This window comes from Oncorhynchus keta, chromosome 35 (assembly GCF_023373465.1).
Source record: "Oncorhynchus keta strain PuntledgeMale-10-30-2019 chromosome 35, Oket_V2, whole genome shotgun sequence".
Taxonomy (NCBI): Eukaryota; Metazoa; Chordata; class Actinopteri; order Salmoniformes; family Salmonidae; genus Oncorhynchus; species Oncorhynchus keta.
In genome coordinates this window covers 30,750,852-30,773,830 of record NC_068455.1, presented here as the reverse complement: position 1 = coordinate 30,773,830, position 22,979 = coordinate 30,750,852, and the positions used below count along the sequence as shown (strand labels likewise).

Genomic DNA, 22,979 nt, shown 5'->3' with positions numbered 1-22,979 from the left:
GTAAATAGCTACTTTATCCTCGTCTACTAAAAGGTTTTCCATTGTGTAACCTCGTAACTTCAGACCCATTTTAATACAGTATGTTGTAGAAATAATATTATCAATGGTCGACTTGCTACCTTATTTGGACACAAATACTTCAATAAAATATGCCTAACAATATAATTGTTCTCACCTTGAGGCTGGCTGGGGGTCTCCTCAGCTGGATTCTGGGTGTCTGGGTCTGGATGGAGAGGGTGTTGTGGTTGTTGGGGGGTGTGAGGGTACTGGGGGATCTGGGGAGTCTGGGGGAGCTCTTGGGGGTGCTGTGGATGGTGGGGTTTGTGGGATTGATGAGGGTACTGTGGGGTCTGGGGGTGGTGGGGTATCTCCTGTGGGTGTTGTGGTTGGTGGGGGTGTTGTGTATGCTGTGGTTGATGTGGTTGGCGGTGGTAGGGGTACTGTGGGATCTGTGGGACGTGAGGCAGCTGCTGCGGGGGCTGAGCTGGCTGCTGGGGCAGTTGGGAGTGGCTAGGGTTTTGGGCCTCCCAGGAAACGCCAGTCCTCCTCAGCTCCTCTTCCTCCAGCTGTCTCAGGGAGATCTGCACGTCGGAGCGCGAGTATGTGTAGCCGTGGCCAGCGGGACAGATCTCCTTGAAATGGTCTGCAGGCGTACAGGGGCAAACAAAGAACCATAGAAAACATCATAAGGCCATATTCCCCCCTTGGGCTCCTGAGCTAACATGAAACGCTGCCAGACAGTAATTATGGGTCGTATTTCTGTCTGGTGTTCGCAGCAATACCAAAAGCCATCCATGTAATACCATTATGTACAGCATGCCATACTGTAGTCTCTCCTCTGTGAAGGGGATTAGGTTTCATCCATGGCCAGGGAGGGAGCTGCCAGGGCAGTGACAGCCGTCAGAGAGGCTATCACAGAGGGGTTGTGTATGTGTCAGATGGGTGTGAACGTTTAAATTAAATTGGGATCGTTAGCGTTTAGAAGAAATTTGTGTGATTGATATAAAACCAAAGAGGAAGACGTGAACTTTAGGCTACTTTAGTAAATATGCGCGATACATATTACCAAGACACATGCAATTCTTTCTGCCTGCCCACTCCTCTCTGTCGCGGTGGCTCGCGTGCTCTTTCTCTTTCATGATGTGAATGTGTGTTCAGTCTTCGGTCTGTTGCGTGTAGAATATTCTAGCCTATTCATTGAAGATAGGGCCCTGCTTTACTGAAGTTGCGAGACACATGCAAGCCAAGAAATTGCGAGATACAGCATTCCGTTTGGAGTCGACTCTCCACCACTACGTCACCATCGTTAACAGTAAAATGGCAGAGAAAGGCAAGTGACAGCAGCGAAGTCCTGTATGACAATAATTGGAGAAGGTAAATGAGAAGGTGATAAAATGCAAATGTACAGTAAATGTAGTACAGGTGCAATGCTTTAACCATCTGAAAGGGACGCACCGCGAGACCCGAAGATGGATGGATGGAGTAGCCATGACTGAGGTAGATGGAACTGCATCAACCCCTAGGGGTCATACGCAGGACCATATTTTGCCTTGTGAATTCACATGCAATTTATATATTTTTTTCCATAGCATTTAAACTAAGAAGAAAATATATGTTTAAAGATATATATTTGTTTTTCATTTGTCACATCCCTAGTTTCAGACACAGGCTCAGGGCAGGCAGTGCCAGGGGGGCAGTGCCAGGGGAGCAGTGTCAGGGGGGCAGTGCCAGGGGGGCAGTGCCAGGGGGGCAGTGTCAGGGGGGAAGTAGAGGATCATGTAATACTAACTGACCTTTGAACTCTGGGCAGGAGAAGAGTGAGTAAGCGAGCCAGTGCCAGAGTGTGGAGGACTGACTGAAGAAATAAAAGGAGGGTGATTGCATCTCTTTGTGTTGGAGCCCAACACATTTCAACAGGGGTGAATATATTACAGTTAAATAGTATTGTACTCTCCCTGACCTGGAACACAGGCCTCTATGACAATTTTATAATGGACAAATAATCTCTAGAATATAGATACCAATACTGACAGCACTGTGGTTAGGTGCAACTGTACATGCAAGAAGCATGGATACGATGAAGTCTCCTAACTGATCTGTCTAATGCGGATGGAGATGGGGATTTGTGGCTAATTCCACATCAGAGCTCTAAGTCTGACAGGAAGGCAAGTCATTGTGCTCCTATTACGACTAATAATGAGTCTTGATGCTCTGTGTTCAACATGGCTCTAACAGCTTGTCACGCAATACAGATGTAGGATCTTAATTAGATTCCCCTTTTACAGGAGAACTTCCTGCAATGCAGGAAATGTAAAACATGTAGCGTATTTGAGGTTTAAAAAGGCTTCTGAAGTTTGTAATTTCCACTTGGAAATTTCAGACTTGATTTTCCCTTAAGAAAAATGTATCAACCCCTACAAAAATATCCATGAATTATAATCCACATTATAATTCACATCTCCTGTAGCTGCAGTATTATTTTCCTGCTGTAGCTGTTTCACATGAAGATCCTTCATCTGTACAAAAGTCAGTGTCTGGCGATGACAGGGTAATCAGGCTGTATGTGGACTGCATCTACACATAGAGCAGAGCACTAGTCTGGCATAGCACCATGGAGGTCTGGCTCTCTGATATCTGATCTATGACAACCTCCATGAATCACTTGCCAAACCGGTCCCTGCTCTAAATAATGGCCATTTCTTTGACTTTGAAGATAAAATCGTCAAGAAAAAAAAGAGGATGACAACCACAGCCCATGTTTGATTTGGCTTGACTCGTTTTTCTTTCTTTGGGAGACATAGCTGGACTATAACTGGCGTTTCTCTCCAAGGGCCTGTGTGATAACACACCATTCACTCCCACTATTATAATATTATACAGTCTCAACATATAAAGGTTCTGTTGTTTTGATCTTATTCCACATCAAACACATTGGGTTATCTTTGAACTGCAATACATGACTGGCTATCCAGGCCAGTGTAATATAGTGAGTGAAGCCTGAATGACTGTTGTGTTGAGTAGCATGTACTGTATGCTTTCATTAACATCACAATACGCAGCCTAAGATCCCACATTTCGCCCCGCTGTTAAAATCCAACCCAGCCAATGAATGTTCACCAAGTGTAATCAAACTAGAGATATTTAACGGGTTCATCGAGGTTGTAGTGTTGAGAGAGATATAAGAGAGAGAAATGTAAGAGAGAGAAGTAAGAGAGAGAAATATAAGAGAGAGAAATGTAAGAGAGAGAAGTAAGAGAGAGAGATATAAGAGAGAGAAATATAAGAGAGAGAAGTAAGAGAGAGAAATATAAGAGAGAGAAATGTAAGAGAGAGAAATGTAAGAGAGAGAAATAGAGAGGGTGTGTGGGTACCTGTGTCTGGCAGAGGGCACCTCTCGCAGGCCGTGCCCCAGGCCTTGCCCACACGGCTACAGCAGCAGATCTGTTTGGTGATGTGCTGAGCGAGAGGCAGAGAGCAGATCCCCGCTGACGCTGAGCGGTAACACATCCCCCTCTGGTCCGACACAGCCTTGTCCGCTGTCCGAAAAAAACATATACAAGCCTCCATGAGACAGACCTCACAGACCAAAGACAGACAGACCATCAGACGTAACAGGAAGGCAGTAGGAGTACTCACAGACCAAGGAAACACCATAAGACAGACAGACCATCAGACGTAACAGGAAGGCAGTAGGAGTACTCACAGACCAAGGAAACACCATAAGACAGACAGACCATCAGACGTAACAGGAAGGCAGTAGGAGTACTCACAGACACAGTGGCTCCTGGCAGGGTCCAGCATGTAGCCTGGTTTACAGGTGCATCTGTAGCTTCCTCTGGTATTCAGACACTCAGCGTTCTTACAGATCCCATTCATCAGACACTCGTTGATGTCTGAGAAAAGAAAACACTCCATGGTAGTACAGTATCGGATTGTTGGGTTGTCATCGTGAAACAGGAAAGGGTCTTCCCCAAACTGTTGCCACAAAGTTGGAATCACAGAATCGTCTTGAATGTAGTGTAAAGGTGTCTCTTCACTGGAACTACGGGACCGAGCCCGAACCATGAAAAACAGCCCCAGACCATTATTTCTTCTCCACCAAACATTACAATTGGCACCATGCATTTTGGTAAGTAGAGTTCTCCTGGCATCCGTCAAACCCAGATGGTGAAGCGTGATTCATCACTCCAGAGAACGCGTTTCCACTGCTCCAGAATCCAATGGCAGTGAGCTTTACACCCCTACAGCCGACGCTGGCATTGTGCATGGTGATCTTGGCTGGTGTGCGGCTGGTTGGCCATGGAAACCCATTTCATTAAGCTCCCGACGAACAGTTATTGTGCTGACGTTGCTTCCAGAGGCAGTTTGGAACTCGGTAGTGAGTGTTGCAACCGAGGACAGACGCTACATGCTTCAGCACTCGGCGGTCCCATTCTGTGAGTTTGTGCAGCCTACACTTTGCCGCTGAGACGTTGTTGCTCCTAGACGTTTCCACTTCACAATAACAGCACTTAGAATTGACCGGGGCAGCTCTAGCAGGGCAGAAATTTGACAAACTGACTTGTTGGAAAGGTGACATCCTACGACGGTGCCACGTTGAAAGTCACTGAGCTCTTCAGTAGGGCCTTTCTACCGCCAATGTTTGTCTATGGAGATTGCATGGCTGTGTGCTCGACTTTATACTGTACAACTGTCAGCAACGGGTGTGGCTGAAATGGCCAAATCCACTCATTTGAAGGGGTGTCCATATACTTATAGATGCCCTCGATGACATATGATAGATGCCCTAGATGACATATGATAGATGCCCTAGATGACATATGATAGATGACATATGATAGATGCCCTAGATGACATATGATAGATGCCATAGATGACATATGATAGATGCCCTAGATGACATATGATAGATGACATATGATAGATGCCCTAGATGACATATGATAGATGACATATGATAGATGCCCTAGATGACATATGATAGATGCCCTAGATTACATATGATAGATGACATATGATAGATGACATATGATAGATGACATATGATAGATGACATATGATAGATGACATATGATAGATGACATATGATAGATGCCCTAGATTACATATGATAGATGCCCTAGATGACATATGATAGATGCCCTAGATGACATATGATAGATTACATATGATAGATGACATATGATAGATGCCCTAGATTACATATGATAGATGCCCTAGATGACATATGATAGATGCCCTAGATGACATATGATAGATGACATATGATAGATGACATATGATAGATGCCCTAGATGACATATGATAGATGCCCTAGATGACATATGATAGATGCCCTAGATGACATATGATAGATGCCCTAGATGACATATGATAGATGACATATGATAGATGCCATAGATGACATATGATAGATGCCCTAGATGACATATGATAGATGACATATGATAGATGCCATAGATGACATATGATAGATGCCCTAGATGACATATGATAGATGACATATGATAGATGCCCTAGATGACATATGATAGATGCCCTAGATGACATATGATAGATGCCCTAGATGACATATGATAGATGCCCTAGATTACATATGATAGATGACATATGATAGATGCCATACATGACATATGATAGATGCCCTAGATGACATATGATAGATGCCCTAGATGACATATGATAGATGCCCTAGATGACATATGATAGATGCCCTAGATGACATATGATAGATGCCCTAGATGACATATGATAGATGACATATGATAGATGACATATGATAGATGCCCTAGATGACATATGATAGATGCCCTAGATGACATATGATAGATGCCCTAGATGACATATGATAGATGCCCTAGATTACATATGATAGATGACATATGATAGATGCCATACATGACATATGATAGATGCCATAGATGACATATGATAGATGCCCTAGATGACATATGATAGATGCCCTAGATGACATATGATAGATGCCCTAGATGACATATGATAGATGCCCTAGATGACATATGATAGATGACATATGATAGATGACATATGATAGATTACATATGATAGATGACATATGATCGATGACATATGATAGATGACATATGATAGATGACATATGATAGATGCCCTAGATGACATATGATAGATGACATATGATAGATGACATATGATAGATGCCCTAGATGACATATGATAGATGACATATGATAGATGCCCTAGATGACATATGATAGATGCCCTAGATGACATATGATAGATGACATATGATAGATGACATATGATAGATGACATATGATAGATGCCCTAGATGACATATGATAGATGCCCTAGATGACATTACATATGATAGATGCCCTAGATGACATATGATAGATGGCTTTTTTAACAATATAGATGACATATGATAGATGGAGATGACATATGATAGATGCCCTAGATGACATATGATAGATGCCCTAGATGACATATGATAGATGGCTTTTTTAACAATATAATACATCAGAGTGGGTGACATCACAGATACACAAATACACGTGAACTGTGCACACACACACACACACACACACACACACACACACACACACACACACACACACACACACACACACACACACACACACACACACACACACACACACACACACACACACACACACACACACACACACACACTATTGTATTTGTTCTTGGTATCTTATCAAATCTTTTTTTACAAAACAGAGAGAGAGATATAGAGATGGTTATTTTCCTGAAAGACCAGGGTAGTTGGAAACAGAGCAGAGATGGGTATGTCTTAGATTAGCATCCCTGTTCCTACAGTTTATTTCCCACACTGTGACCAAGGTCAATGCATCCTATAAGCTCACGTTAGGAAATATACTGGAGACAGAGAGTGTTTTTCCCCCTCAACCATGTGCGGAAAGGAGAAAAGATAACGTGATGGTGAGTGGCGTTTGTTTATGTGTCCATTCAACAGCAGAGAGCTGTGCTCCTGAGTCACCCAGACAGCCAGAGGAGGTAGCTAGTGGCCCAGGCAGGAGGCAGGAGATGAGCACCACATGCCTCAGCCTCTTAGTCATGCCACCACATTGGGACCATGCAGGGTTTGTTTTTTCACAGAGTTAAACAAAGAGTAAATCATTAGGCCTTTTCCCATCGCCGTGACGACTGGAACCTGACAAGCTGCCATGGCAAATTTTCCCAATAATAATGTATCTGCTCTTGTTTTGCTGGTGTGCTAGCTGGTGGAAATAGTGAGCTTATAAGGGAACAGGCAGGGTCTGGGGAGTGATGGGAGGCAAAACAAACTATCATGTGAGTACAGGCCTCTCTCTCTATATATATACTGTATATACAGTCAGCTCCAAAATAATTGAGACAGTGACACATTTTTTGTTGTTTTGGTGCTGTACTCCAGCACTTTAGATTTGAAATTGTGCAGTAACTATGAGGTTAATGTGCAGGCTGTCAACTTTAATTTTAGGGTATTCTAATCCATTTAGAAATTACAGCACTTTTTGTACATTTTAGGGGAGCAAAATTATTGGGACAAACTCCCTTATAAGTGTATTAAAGTAGTCAAAGGTTTAGTACTTGGCCTCATATTTGTAGCACGCGATGATTACATCAGGCTCGTAACTCTACAAACTTGTTGGACGCATTTGTTGTTTGTTTTGGTTGTGTTTCAGATTATTTTGTGACCAATAGAAATGAATGGTAAATAATGTATTGTGGTTTTTTTTGGTCACTTTTATAGTAAATTGAGCATTGAGACAATTGAGACATGGATTGTGTATGTGTGCCATTCAGGGGGTGAATGGGCAAGAACAAATATTAAAGTGCCTTTGAATTAGTCAAGAACTGCAAACGTTGCAGTTTTTTTCATGCCCAACAGTTTCCTGTGTTTCTCAAGAACGGGTCCACCACCCAAAGTAAAACTTGACACAACTGTGGGAAGCATTGGAGTCAACATGAACCAGTATCCCTGTGGAACGCTTTCAACACCTTGTAGAATCCAAGCCCCAACAAATTGAGGCTGTTCTGAGGGCAAAAGGGGGTGCAACTCAATATTAGGAAGGTGCTCCTAATGTATTATACACTCAGCGTACTGTATATATACAGTGCATTTGGAAAGTATTCAGAACCCTTGACCTTTTCCGCATTTTGTTACGTTACAGCCTTATTCTAAAATGTATTAAATAAATCATCAATCTACATACAATACCCCATAATGACAAATTAAAAACAGGGTTTTACAAATTTGTATGTATTAAAAATGTATTATAAATTTTAAAAACAGAAAAAACATATTTACATAAGTATTCAGACCCTTTGCTATGAGACTCTAAATTGAGGTCAGGTGCATCCTGTTTCCATTGATCATCCTTGAGATGTTTCTACAACTTGATTGGAGTCCACTTGTGGTGAATTCAATTGATTGGACATGATTTGGAAAGGCACACACCTGTCTATATAATGTCTCACAGTTGACAGTGCATGTCAGAGCAAAAACAAAGCCATGAGGTCGAAGGAATTGTCCGTAGAGCTCCTAGACAGGATTGTGTTGGGGCACAGATCTGGGGAAGGGTACGAAACAATTTCTGCAGCATTGAAGGTCCCCAAGAACTCAGTGGCCTCCATCCTTCTTAAATGGAAGAAGTTTTGAACCACTAAGACACTTCCTAGAGCTGGCCACCCGGGCAAACTGAGCAATCGAGGGAGAAGGGCTTTGGTCGGGGAGGTGACCAAGAACCCAATGGTTACTCTGACATGGCTCCAGAGCTCCTCTGTGGAGATGGGATAATCTTCCAGAAGGACAATCATCTCTGCAGCACTCCACCAATCAGAGCTTTATGGTAGAATGGAAGCCACTTCTCAGTAAAAGGCACATGACAGCCCGCTTGGAGTTTGCCAAAAAACACCTAAAGACTCTCAGACCATGAGAAACAAGATTTTCTTGTCTGATGAAACCAAGATTGAACTCTTTGGCCTGAATGCCAAGGTTCACCTTCCACCAGGACAATGACGCTAAGCACACAGCCAAGACAACGCAGGAGTGGCTCCAGGACACGTCTCTGAATGTCCTTGAGCGGCCCAGCCAGAGCCCGGACTTGAACCCGATCGAACATCTCGGGAGAGACCTGAAAATAGCTGTGCATCGACGCTACCCATCCAACCTGACAGAGCTTAAGAGGATCTGTAGAGAATAATGGGAGAAAATCCCCAAATACAGGTGTGCCAAGCTTGTAGCGTCATACCCAAGAAGACTCGAGACTGTAATCGCTGCCAAAGGTCCTTCAACAAAGTACTGAGTAAAGGGTCTGAATACTTATGTACATGTGATATTTTAGTTTTAAAATCTTTACAAATGAGCAAAAATGTATAAAAACCTGGTTTTGCTTAGTCATTATGGGGTATTTGTATGTAGATTGACGAGGAAAAAAACTATTTAATCAATTTTAGAATAAAGCTGTAACATAACAAACTGGAAAAAGACAAGGGGTCTGAATATTTTCTGAATGCACTGTGTGTGTGTGTGTGTGTGTGTGTGTGTGTGTGTGTGTGTGTGTGTGTGTGTGTGTGTGTGTGTGTGTGTGTGTGTGTGTGTGTGTGTGTGTGTGTGTGTATTTATATATGTGTCTGTGTGTGCGTGTGCCTGTGTGCGTGCATGTGTGTTGGTGGTATGGGGGATTAAAAGGGGAACAAGTTTAAGGTCATAAATAGCTGACTCCCCCATGACTTATCCCCAAGCCCCTCTGTTAGTAATGATGTAAACAGGCCGACTCAAGTGTAAGCAAATGGGCGGACATTGTTTCCTGTTTGGGTGAGCCATGGGGCACATAAAGAAGACGCAATGGACAACTCATGTCATGGGGTTATACACTATGAGCTCTGACCAAACCATATCTCTTGGGGAAACGGAACTCTGCTAGCTCCCACTCAGAGAGACAACAACACTGCTTGTGGAGGCGACAGGGACTATAGGGATGTAGAGCTGAAGGCTGAAGTTTAACGTTAGGCTCAGCCTTCCTTCATCACATGGGGTCTGTAATCCAGGGTCAGGTTGACTCCAGATTAGTGTTAGTGGTACAGTCTGGTCGGGGGTAAGAGATTGGAACTGACAGCCTGTCATGACCTGCACTAATCTCAACACCTATCTGACTTCATGGTTGGTCGCTCACTCATTCTCCAAGAGACATTCTCTGTTATTATATAGGCACAGATGGAACACACATAGACTTCCATCAGAGCCCTCCGACAGGTTTCTCATGACGCCATTGTTATTGTAGTAATGACGCGGAATGATGACTCCACCCAAAGAGTCCCCTGACTGCGCTTAAACTGACAACCTGCCGGCCCTGAACTCACCCGACTCGTCATTCCTCACTTTATGACGGCAGGGACAAAATAAGCTTGTAGAGGATTCACATAAACAACCAGGATAATTATTTACTGTCATTGTAAAGGAAATATCTAGTACTATTGGAGTGGGGACTGGTGGATCCTCTGTGAATACTGAGGTGTTTAAATGTTTTGAGTCAGACACTAAACATAAGTCAAGAAGCGAAAAACCCATCCATTTGAGGATTTGGGAAGAATAAGTGTTACTTTTCCAAATCTTCTCAGATACATGTAAGAACTTGACCGGTCCTTGAATGGAACATCCGTCAAATCTCAATCCATAATGTGAGAGTTCAGTGACCAACCGGAGGAAGACGACACGACAGCACCATCCTCAGGGGACAGGTACTCAAGTGTAAAGCCAATTAGTACACAGCTGGGCCCACTAATTGCTTTGTGTCTTCCTCTATATCCGTGTGCCAGGAGAGGAGCTGGGGGACGATTGGGAGTAGAGACGGGGACCTGCGAGGACATGGGTTTTTCCTACCTCAGAGAAAGCGTCTGTGTACGGGGCACCTTGTCTCTCTGTTAACCAAGGCAGGCTATAGGTAGAGAGGAGTGTTCCTCTTGTAACTATTATGAGTAGATGATAGTCTAAAGACAGGAGTAGCCGTTTGTTGTTTTTGTTTTGCTTTTTTGGCCACGGCCTTTTGGTCAATGGCTTAGTTTATGTTTATTTGTTTTGTTACGCAGTTGTTTCAGAGTTGGACGTTCCCTGCACGGGAGTTATTTTTGTCAGGTGAAAGAAGACCCGTTTAGTAAACAATACAAGAGGAACCACAACCACTGCCTCTGGTCTGTTCATTTTATACTTCCCGCCTGTGTTCGGGTGCTTCGACAAGCTGATCTGTTCACAATAACATCTCGATATAGGCTAACTAAAAATATGACCTGCTGTCTATAGAGACTTAAGCCCCCCACTCACAACAGAAACAGCACATATTAAGTTTATGGCAGTGAGGCCATAGATGTTCCACTACATAAGCAGCCCTATATATATTCATGGTGACTCCAGCTGACCCAGTTTCTCTGGAGTGTTTGAAAGATAAGGGCCTGTCCGGAGGTCACAAAACAGCTTGTGTTTCCGAGGGGACATCTTATCTGTGACGCGATGCCCACTGTAGGCCACCGAGCCCAGCAGCAGGGGTAGAAAGAAAGAGCAGGGTGAATCACGTCTGTGCTCAGACACAGGGTAAGACACAATACTTTTTCTCCTACTCTGAAATACAGAGCAAGAAGCTCAAGGCGAGGAGTCACGCTTTGGCAAGGAGGACACCCGTTTGATAATAATGACAGAATCACTGAAAAATCAGCTTTTTGCCTCCTTGGCAGTTGTTCTGAGGGGTAAAATAAAATAATTTTGTGGAATGGAGCTCCAGCTGAATTGGAACAAGACTTTGAAGCTGGCCAGTAAATATTGTGAATATCTGTCAGTTTGGTTTTTCAGCCTCCAAAAATGAGGGACTGTGAGGGGAGAACATCTTGAAGTGATCAGAAAAAGCCAGCTGAATTAAAGTCAGATAAATTACTTTACTGGCAACTCTTGACACCCTTTGTCCACCGCTTTTTTTTATATAAATACGAGGAATGCAAAATAATTTAGCATATTAATAACTCCATCACCACAGAGAAGAAACACCCACAGTATCCACAATACACTCTACTACAGTAGTTGCCATGCAACTCAGAAAACTTGTTGAAATTTACTGTTGATTATGACCAATCTAATAAAATAAAACTAATCTTCTTGTTTAACATTGTGTGGTTTTTTTTTGTCTGCGATGTGCATTTCAAACCATTATAACATCTAAAATGATCTGTTGATGATGGTACACTCCATAAGATTAAGTGTGCAATGTCCTCCAGATTAAAAAAACATAAATCAAGTCTTTGGAAGTTGGGAGTGGAAGAGCTGGTCATAAATCTAACTGATAGTCCTTAGCACTGACAGAAACTATATTTGGAGAATAGCACGAGAAACATCCAGAAATCATTGATGTATGAGGTAATGCATATATCTTCAGGCCAAAATAGACCTATTGATCTTTGAATTCCAATATGATTTAACCATCTTATATGTGATTCCCTCCCTCTTTGTGGTTGTCTACAGCAGTGTTTCCCAACCCTGGTCCTCCCAATAGTACAATTTCTTTGCTGTAGCCCCAGACAAAAACACCTGATTCAACTTGTCAAGGGCTTGATGATTAGTTGACAAGTAAAATCAGGTGTGGTTGTCCGGGGCCACAACAAAATATGTACTGTTGGGGGTACTGGAGGAAAGGAGTTTGGGAAACACTGGTCTACAGTATCTACAGCATCCAGTGGATGTACGTTGTGGGAGGATATCTCTTCTATAGCCGTCAGCAGGCTGACAGGGCCCACTAAAAGGCAGTGAGGAGGGAGGCATCCAACACATTCAGGGACGGACGGACACAGTTTGTTTTCACACACAGATGGATGGGTGAGCTGGAAGTCACGCCGTCTATCCCCCGCTGACAGATTGAGTGGGAGTGTTGAGAACAAACTGTAACAGAAGTTTAACAAAAGGCATTGGCTATATAGCTCCATACAGACCTCCACAGAGCAATTAAAAACGCCACTCCCTCCTGGGGCATATTAGGGCAGCTGAACTCTGACCCAGGCCACAGCTTGTTGTACCCATGACCCTGTTCCCAGTGGGCTAGACATATAGACAGGAATACTTTTATACAGGCCCTGGGGGTTTGTTAAGCATGGCCATGTATGGGCAGTCACTGTACAACTGTTCTTATCACAATACAGACATAACGTTTTGAGAATAGGGTGTGGTGGAGTGTGGGGGTTGACTTGGGTCATTTGAATTCAATGCAGACATGTTGTTAGAATACAATCTGCTCTCTGCTCTCTGTTCATCGCTTCTGCTACTCTCTGTTCATCATATATGCATAGTCACTTTAACAATACCTTCATGTACATACTACCTCAATAAGCCTGACTAACAGGTGTCTGTATATAGCCTTGCTACTCTTTTTTCACGTGTCTTTTTACTGTTGTTTTATTTCTTTGCTTATCTACACACACATATACCTTTTTTCCCCCAGCACCTTTGGTTAGATCCTGTAAGTAAGCATTTCACTGTAAGGTGTACACCTGTTGTATTCGGCGCACGTGACAAATAAACTTTGATTTGATTTGATCTATGAGAAAAAATTAAATGACAGTTCTTCAGGCACTATTGGTATTACTAAACACAACCAAACAACAAGATATCTTTCATTCCCATTACCTTGACAATGAGTCATGTTCATCCTTTTGTAACCCTTAGGGCATTCCACTTGTCCGTTCGCAATCACTGCATACGCTGCGGGAAAAGGAAAAGAAAGAAGGTGATGAGTGAGAGCACTGATTAGAGAAAGAGAAATTATCACACTGCTTGTCAACTTTAAAAAAACATTGCATCCATATGACACGGAGGGAGGGAGGGAGGAAGGGAGGGAGATGGTTCATGTGTAGCATGGAAGCATATAAGTTACAGATGTGCTGAGCTTGGCAGGGGGAGAAATTAGACGGGGACCCACAGCTGGGCCCTGCGGGACACCACAATGCTGCCATGTAAATGAATCCCCATTAACTACAGTTATACGACAGCACTGCCATCACGCACAATCATCAACACCGCACGTCATTTTTAATCATATTACCCAGAGGTCCACAGCCCTGGGGACACATACACAGTGAAAGAGAGCCTGTATATCATAAATTGTTTCGAGAAAACACATGCCATAGCCATGACCTGTGTCACCAACCACGGCGAAAATCCACTTAAACACCAGACTAATGCTTCATGTGTACACGCCAGGAATGATGAGGAATGTAGGTTTACTGGGGTTCTTACGAGGATGCTGCGCATATTTTTTCTTGCTTGTTCTACTATAACTATAACAATCTCCTCATGTAGCATGTCCTTCAGCGAGGTACTTTAGAGGTTCACAGAAGCGGTGTTGTAAATAACGCTCTGTATTTGTTCATGCCCCCGGCGTGGCCATTCACTTGCTGACAGAGGCCTGAAAACATGATGTCATTATTCATTCGGCACCCAGTCAGGGTATGCTCAATTAGTTGTTGGGACCGGGGAAGGGGGCTATTCTCAATATCAGATGGCCAGGACTGAGGCTTCACTTGTGGGGAAGGTAGGGGGTAATCAGAGCCGATTGCTGGACAGAATCAAAGTGATTAGTCACAGATTTCACAGTTATGGAAAGGTGAAAGAGGAGACGCAGGAGAAGAGTCTCCTAGAATATCATCAGACACATGTTGAAAGGAGAACGGTCCTCTTCATGATTTAGTAGTGTCTGGCTAGGGTGGATTTTTCAGCGGAAGAGCAGAGATTGTTTTTCATGTTACTTCCAGACCATTCTTAGCTTTTCCAGTTCATCAGATTGTGAGCGGAACCACACAATTGACAAGCCTTCAGAAGAATGTTGATATCTCATACGTACATTTGATCTAATTTTCAGCATATACACTACCGTTCATAAGTTTTAGAACACCTACTCATTGAAGGGTTTTTCTTTATTTTTACTATTTTCGACATTGTACAATAATAGTGTAGACATCAAAACTATAAAATAACACATATGGAATCATGTCGTAACCAAAAAAGTGTTAACCTTTTTGGGATAGGGGGCAGCATTTTCCCTTTTGGATGAATAGCGTGCCCAGAGTGAACTGGAAAACACTCTGAAGTTTTTAAAACTGTTTGAATGATGTCTGTGAGTATAACAGAACTCATGTGGCAGGCGAAAACCTGAGAAAAATCCAACCAGGAAGTGGGACATCTGAGGTTTGTAGTTTTTTAAAGCTTTGCCTACCGAGTACACATTGAGATATGGATGAGGTTGCACTTCCTAGGGCTTCCACTAGATGTCAACTGTCTTTTAAAAGTTGAATGAGGATTCTACTATAAAGGAGAGGCTCATGAGACCTGTTTGAGTCAGTGGTCTGGCAGAGAGCCTCGGTCTCATGACGCGCGCTCCCGACAGAGTTACCTCGCGTTCCAGTGCTTTTTCTGAAGACAGGAATTCTCCGGTTGGAACATTATTGATGTTTTATGTTAAAAACATCCTAACGATTGATTCCATACATAGTTTGACATGTTTCTACAGGACTGTAACAGAACTTTTTGAGTTTATGGTCTGGATGAAATGCTCGCACCTCATGAAGATGGATTACTGGGCTGAACACGCTAACAACAAGTGGCTATTTGGACATAAATCATGGGGTAGTCACCTGGAATCAATTTCAATTAACAGTGTGCCTTCTTAAAAGTTAATTTGTGGATTTTTTTCCCTTCTTAATGCATTTGAGCCAATCAGTTGTGTTGTGACAAGGTAGGGGGGTATACAGAAGATAGTCCTATTTGGTAAAATGCCAAGTCCATGTTATGGCAAGATCAGCTCAAATAAGCAAAGAAAAACGACAGTCCATCATTACTTTAAGACATGAAGGTCAGTCAATACGGAACATTCCCAGAACTTTCTCCAAGTGCAGTCGCAAAAACCATCAAAAGCCTTGATGCAACTGGCTCTCATGAGGACCGCCACAGGAATGGAAGACCCAGAGTTACCTCTGCTGCTGAGGATAAGTTCATTGGCGTTACCAGCCTCAGAAATTTCACCCCAAATAAATGCTTCACAGAGTTCAAGTAACAGACACATCTCAACATCAACTGTTCAGAGGAGACTGTGTGAATCAGGCTTCCATGGTCGAATTGCTGCAAAGAAACCACTACTAAAAGACACCAATAATAAGAAGAGACTTGCTTGGGCCAAGAAACACGAGCAATGGACATTAGACTGGTGGAAATTTGTATATTGGTCTGGAGTCCAAATTGGAGATTTTTGGTTCCAACCGCTGTGTCTTTGTGAGACGCGGTGTGGGTGAACAGATGATCTCCGCATGTCTGTGATTTATTTAGAATTCAATGCACACTAAACCAGTATGGCTACCACAGCATTCCACAGCGATAGCGATACGCCATCACATCTGGTTTGGGCTTAGTGGGACTATCATTTGTTTTTCAACAGGACAATGACCCATAACACCTCTAGGCTGTGTAAGGGCTACTTTACCAAGAAGGACTGATGGAGTGCTGCATCAGATGACCTGGCCTCCACAATCTCCTGACCTCAACCAAATTGAGATGGTTGGGATGAGTTGGACCACAGAGTGAAGGAAAGCAGCCAACAAGTGCTCAGCATATGTGGGAAACTCCTTCAAGACTGTTGGAAAAGCATTCCAGGTGAAGCTGGTTGAGAGAATGCCAAGAGTGTGCAAAGCTGTCATCAAGGCAAAGGGTGGCTATTTGAAGAATCTCAAATGTAAAATATATTTTCATTTGTTTAACTCTTTTTTGGTTACTGCATGATTCCATATGTGTTTTTTAAAAGTTTTGATGTCCTCACTATTATTCTACATTGTAAAAATAAAGAAAAACCCTTGAATCAGTAGGTGTTGTAAAACTTTGACCGGTAGTGTATGCACACACACACACTCATTAATAGCTTGCAATATGCACACAGTATGGCACACTACATGTGAGCTCCATAAGTACCTTCAATATCTTTGCTCTTACACAGTATCTATAACGTCATTTGGAGCACAGCAGGAATTTCGCCACCAGTACCAATGAAAACATGTTCTCTTCCCTCCAGGCTCTTCTCCGGCTGAGTGGGCCCTGAGGGGAAGTTTATCCTCAGGCAACGCTGCAGCAGATTGCAGGGTGTTGATCTGGAGGCCTGGGAGTGACAGACAGTGGTGTCGCAGGCCGCCTGGCAGAAAGTGGTGTGGCAGGCCGCCTGGCAGACAGTGGTGTCGCAGGCCGTCTGGCAGACAGTGGTGTCGCAGGCCGCCTGGCAGACAGTGGTGTCGCAGGCCGCTTGGCAGACAGTGGTGTCGCAGGCCTTCTGGCAGACAGTGGTGTCGCAGGCCGCCTGGCAGACAGTGGTGTCGCAGGCCGTCTGGCAGGTAAGCAGATGGTGGGTCAACAGGACCTGATAAGAGCCCCTCTCATACAACCCATCAATCTAGACACCAGGGCAGTGCAAATAGGTCCGGCATCCCCTCAGCCACAGCAGCACATCTGCCCTTTACTCAGTGCAGCACTGATGCAAAGCTGACCCTGCAGTCAGCCTTCCTTCTCCTCTGTTTGTTTGGGAACCCCAAGTCATTTATTTTCCTTTTCCTTCCTACACAGGCGACAAGCTGTTAATTGGGAAAAAATGGTGGAATTCTGATTCCAGATCCAGCTGCCAAAGTTGTCTCCGTTTGTGGTACTGGTGAACCTCAGTTCATCAACAGGCTATCAATATCGCAGGGAGGAGAAAGAATAGGGATAGATCTTGTAGTCTACCTGGAATGTGCCATCAATCTGTCTTATTTATGGTGTTTTCCCATCTGTGTTCTGAGTGGTTGTGAGAGTCTAACAGTATGAGTTCATACTGTTGGTCATGACGTGACTCAGTGATCACTGAAGGAGGCAGTAAGGCTGCAGTATCTGCAGGTTGACACAGCAGATCAGAAGTGGATCAGACCAGACGGGAGCTCCCCTGCAGGGTCAGGGTCGGGGATAATCGTGTCAAAGCGAAGCGGCTGTTCCGGTCCCGCCCTGCTCCCCTGGAATCCCCAGAGAGGCCTCTGGGTAATGAGCTGTTGTGACAGGGCGGTGGGCGAGGCGGGTGTGAACCCCTATGAGAACAGGATCAGTCTTCCCTGATTGACTGCAGGGGCACATGCCAAGGGATGCCTGGCAGGGCACAGGCCTCCTTACAAGGGAAAACGAGTTATAGGCCAGTGCAATGGACAGAAAACCCAAAGAGTGAAATGTACTGGAAGCTATGTATCTAGGATATATGCTAGTTCAGGATGTTTTGTAACCTACTGTGAGTAGAATGCCACTGTGGAATGGATGTGCCATGCCGTCATGCTGACCCAGACAATGTTCATTGTCACAGATCCCAATGCAGTGAAACGCAAGAGTGACCTCGCTGCATCATTAGTGTTCCCCTTGGTTACATGGATGCTGGGACAGAGAGACCAGACTGGCCCATCTTCATTGTGCTTTACAAAGAGGAAGTACAGGGACACAGACTGTTGGCCTCACTTGTTCCCCTCCATTCATTCATTGCACTTTACCAAAAGACTTTGTCACCCTTGACTGATTTGTTGTACTTCACCAGTCATCTCTAAATTGTGTCAGGCATTTTATTTGCAACCATCCAGCAATATTTGCTTGTAAACAGTTGAAGCCTCATATAACAGTTCTTAATAGGTGGCATCACTTTCTTTTGAGAGCCTACTCTAAAACAGGAGTCAAAGCTAACTCAGCACGGTCTTCGAAATAGGCCTTTTGAGATGTGGGTGTTTACAGAGGGAATGAGAGAGGAGGATAGGCAAAAGGGGAGTGAAGGTAAGAAAAGAGCGAGAGGGAAGGAGTCTGAAGGGAAAGGAGCGCATCTAGTGAAATGGGTTCTGCTTGACAGAAATCTTTAATTGGTAATTTAGTGCAGTCATTATGTGGACCACCTGGCCTGAGGGAGGCTTCTATTCGCCTGCTTAGACGTACGAGTGCCAGGCACATCCATCACAGGCTGAGAGCACGGTACTGAACCCACAATGTACTGTACTGCCTCAACCCCAATATACTGCTCCTCCATGGGGCCTGTCCTGAGTCACCCCCTACTCCCAGGCTTATTCAGGAGCCTAGCTGGAGAACCTGAGAAGAAGTAGTAGACCAGGGAAGGGGAATGGATGTGAGTCACAGGAGGAGGGGAGACAGTCATTTCTATCCATTCCAAAATTAGCCATTCTGTAGGAACACAGCAGACATGAGTGCCAATAACCTTTAAAACCCTTTAAGCGACTTGCTTACTGAGAACAGATGGCCTTGGGACAAACTGGTGCCATGGAGGGGTAAACCCAACACAATCCTTTAATCACAAGGAGTTGTTTCATTCCCTTTGAGATGAAGATGAGAAAGAACCCATGTCCCTCTGGCCTCCAGGCCAACGACTGATTGCAGAAAACAGCTAAGGGGAAGTCATTTGCTTTCAAAGCAGAACGTCTCATTGACACAAGCCAAGTTTGCCATTCTGGCACGGCCCATATCACGAGCCCTGTAAATAAGCCCCAGCTGCCAGCCAGTCAATCGCTGGGGCATCAGATGAGACGAGACAGCCACATGGACCTAAAATCAACATCCCCATGATGAGATCAGCCTCAGACACCACACACTCATGCAAAGCTAACATTATCTTTCTTAAAAAGCTCCAGTATACCAGCTTGGAGATTGATATTGGGTAAATGACATTCCCAGCTGCATGTTCATAGGCACAGACAATTACCATGTTTTGACAGACATTGTATAAAGACAATGCAGCTGGTCCGATCAAGGCCTTTATTTCATCAAATGAAATCAACTGTATTTATAAAGGCCTTTTCACATCATGCGATGTCACAAAGTGCTTCTCCCTCATGTTCGGCTTGGCTTAATCCTTCTTCAAAAACATTATATTTATCTCAGTTTTCAACATAATTTGATGCTTTTTGCATCTGTTTGTAGTTTGACAGTTTTTAAAATTTTGTTCTGTCCTCTCTTCTTTACGACACCCACAGCGGTGTGGCTGTGACCTCCCATTTAAATAGACACACATTCTCCCATAATCTCCCACTGCTGCCACTTGACATGAAATATTTACCACTGGGGGCGAGGCCAAGAGATGAAATGGTACAGTCCATACCCCATGAAGAACAGGCTAAACATGTATCATATCCAGCCGTGCAACAGAGATTTCATTTCCATGTGCATCCAACTCACTGGCACGGTGCCTTGGACTTAGCAGTCCTCTCCGGGCCAGATAGATAGATACTGTATGTCTGTATTGGGATGTATTCCTGCTCGCAGTCAGGCCCAGTCAGCCCCCATTAGCCACACTGCTGTCTAGCTAATAGATTCCATCACACTGTTTGTACCCGGCATTAAGCTAAATCAACACAGAGCGAATCAGAACCTGTCAAAGGATGGCAACGTCTCTGTCTAATCACCATGAGAGAGAGGCTGCAGTGGCAGAGAGAGAGAGAGCAGCCTGGAACCTTGGCACGGACTACAGCACATGTTCAGCTCTGTCTGTGTTGTTCTGAACAAGTCGCCCCATCACTGGGTTTGGATGTTGGTCATTAACAAGTGTTCAATGTTTGATCACTGCTAATAAAAAGTACTAGGCACATGCTTTGGTCTTAAATGGGCAGATTCAATAGTTCTCCATGGGACTGGAAGGGATGATCTCATGTAGGGTGATTTGGAACAGGGCCTTCTTCTCCTCCTTCTCATCTTATTTGATTAATCTGATGCTCAGGAATAACATTCCTATGAGAGAGAGATAGTAGAGTCAGAGGGAGGTTGCTCCCTCAGTATGGGGCGGGCCTGCTGGTGTGGTCGGGGTTGAGGAAGGAGGGGCAGAGGGCTGACATCATCATGCTGTGACATCATGCTGTGACCTCGGTGGCCTGGGGAGGTAGTGGCTCCAGGTCCAGAGGCCAGGGCTCCTGTGGGTGTGTCTGTGAGTTATGTTGGCCCCGGGGAACTCTGTTCCTGCTCCCTGGGAAGCAACCCGGAGTGGGAGAGTCACTTGGAGGGAAGACTTTCTGGAATGACAGATAGGGAGACGACCGGAGCCATGCTTTATGGAATTGAATAAGCCATGGAACACACTGGCACAGATGGCCACTATGGGTGGCCAGCTACTCCATTTAAAGTCAGAAACAGCCATGCCACTCTCGCACCAGGTCATAGGGTCACACTCAGGGCAGAGGCAGTCACACTTTTTCTTCTAAAGTACCTCAGATCAGTTTTCACATGAACCTTTCACTTAACATGATCCTCAATGCAGAAAACCCTAACAAACAGCCTGAATGACACTGATCTACCTATCATTGTTCTGATCTACTGTATCTACAAATAGCTGGATTCACTTTATTGGGTACGTTTCCCAATATACTGTACTTTGAAAGCAAATTAGCTGTCAATCAACTCCATACCCCACATTGGCCTTGCCTCATCCAATCAGGTGTCATCTTGCAGTCTAGAGGGACACGCAGCTCTAATTGCTTACATCTCCTCTCCTGTCAGAGGACACACTTCAACATTTCAGCCATAAGCCTGAAATTTAAATAAGGTCTGGCACTGTTTTCTCTCAATTCAATTCAATTCAAGGGGCTTTATTGGCATGGGAAACATATGTTAACATTGCCAAAGCAAGTGAAGTAGATAATATACAAAAGTGAAATAAACAATACAAATTAACAGTAAACATTACACTCACAGAAGTTCAAAAAGAATAAAGACATTACAAATGTCATATCATGTATATATACTGTGTTGTAACGATGTACAAACGGTTAAAGTACAAAAGGGAAAATAAATAAGCATACACTGGTTGACCTTCTCTTGTGGTCTCTCTCTCTCTCTCTCTCTCTCCCTCTCTCTCTCTCTCTCCCTCTCTCTCTCTCTCTCCTCTCTCTCTCTCTCTCTCTCTCTCTCCCTCTCTCTCTCTCTCTCTCTCTCTCTCTCTCTCTCTCCCTCTCTCCCTCTCTCTCTCTCTCAGCCTCATATGAACCAGAGAGAGAGAGAGGAGAGATGGACACATGAACCAGAGAGAGAGAGGAGAGATGGACACATGAACCAGAGAGAGAGAGGAGAGATGGACATATGAACCAGAGAGAGAGAGGAGAGATGGACATATGAACCAGAGAGAGAGAGGAGAGATGGACACATGAACCAGAGAGAGAGAGGAGAGATGGACATATGAACCAGAGAGAGAGAGGAGAGATGGACATACGAACCAGAGAGAGAGAGGAGAGATGGACATTACGAACCAGAGAGAGAGAGGAGAGATGGACACATGAACCAGAGAGAGAGAGGAGAGATGGACATATGAACCAGAGAGAGAGAGGAGAGATGGACATATGAACCAGAGAGAGAGAGGAGAGACGGACACATGAACCAGAGAGAGAGAGGAGAGATGGACACATGAACCAGAGTGAGAGAGGAGAGATGGACATAAGAACCAGAGAGAGAGAGGAGAGATGGACATATGACCCTGAGAGAGAGAGGAGAGATGGACATATGAACCAGAGAGAAAGATGAGAGATGGACATATGAACCAGAGAGAGAGAGAGAGGAGAGATGGACATATGAACCGGAGAGAGAGAGGAGAGATGGACATATGAACCAGAGAGAGAGAGGAGAGATGGACATTACGAACCAGAGAGAGAGAGGAGAGATGGACATATGAACCAGAGAGAGAGAGGAGAGATGGACACATGAACCAGAGAGAGAGAGGAGAGATGGACATACGAACCAGAGAGAGAGAGGAGAGATGGACACATGAACCAGAGAGAGAGAGGAGAGATGGACACATGAACCAGAGAGAGGAGAGATGGACATATGAACCAAAGAGAGAGAGGAGAGATGGACATACGACCCAGAGAGAGAGAGGAGAGATGGACATATGAACCAGAGAGAGAGAGGAGAGATGGAC

The 22,979-nt window shown here is 44.2% G+C and overlaps 1 protein-coding gene across 2 annotated transcripts in view; it reads right to left on the bottom strand.

Annotated features, from left to right (window-relative positions):
• Positions 1-22,979, bottom strand: part of LOC118369087 (latent-transforming growth factor beta-binding protein 2-like) — a 184,750-nt gene that overhangs the window by 69,859 nt on the left and 91,912 nt on the right. For both annotated transcript variants that reach the window (XM_052496861.1, XM_052496862.1), the window contains exons 9-12: positions 13,670-13,744; positions 3,771-3,893; positions 3,372-3,536; positions 176-643 (exon numbers count right to left, since the gene is read on the bottom strand). In XM_052496861.1, coding sequence (XP_052352821.1) covers positions 176-643; positions 3,372-3,536; positions 3,771-3,893; positions 13,670-13,744 — 831 coding nt within the window. The remainder of the gene's footprint in view (positions 1-175; positions 644-3,371; positions 3,537-3,770; positions 3,894-13,669; positions 13,745-22,979) is intronic.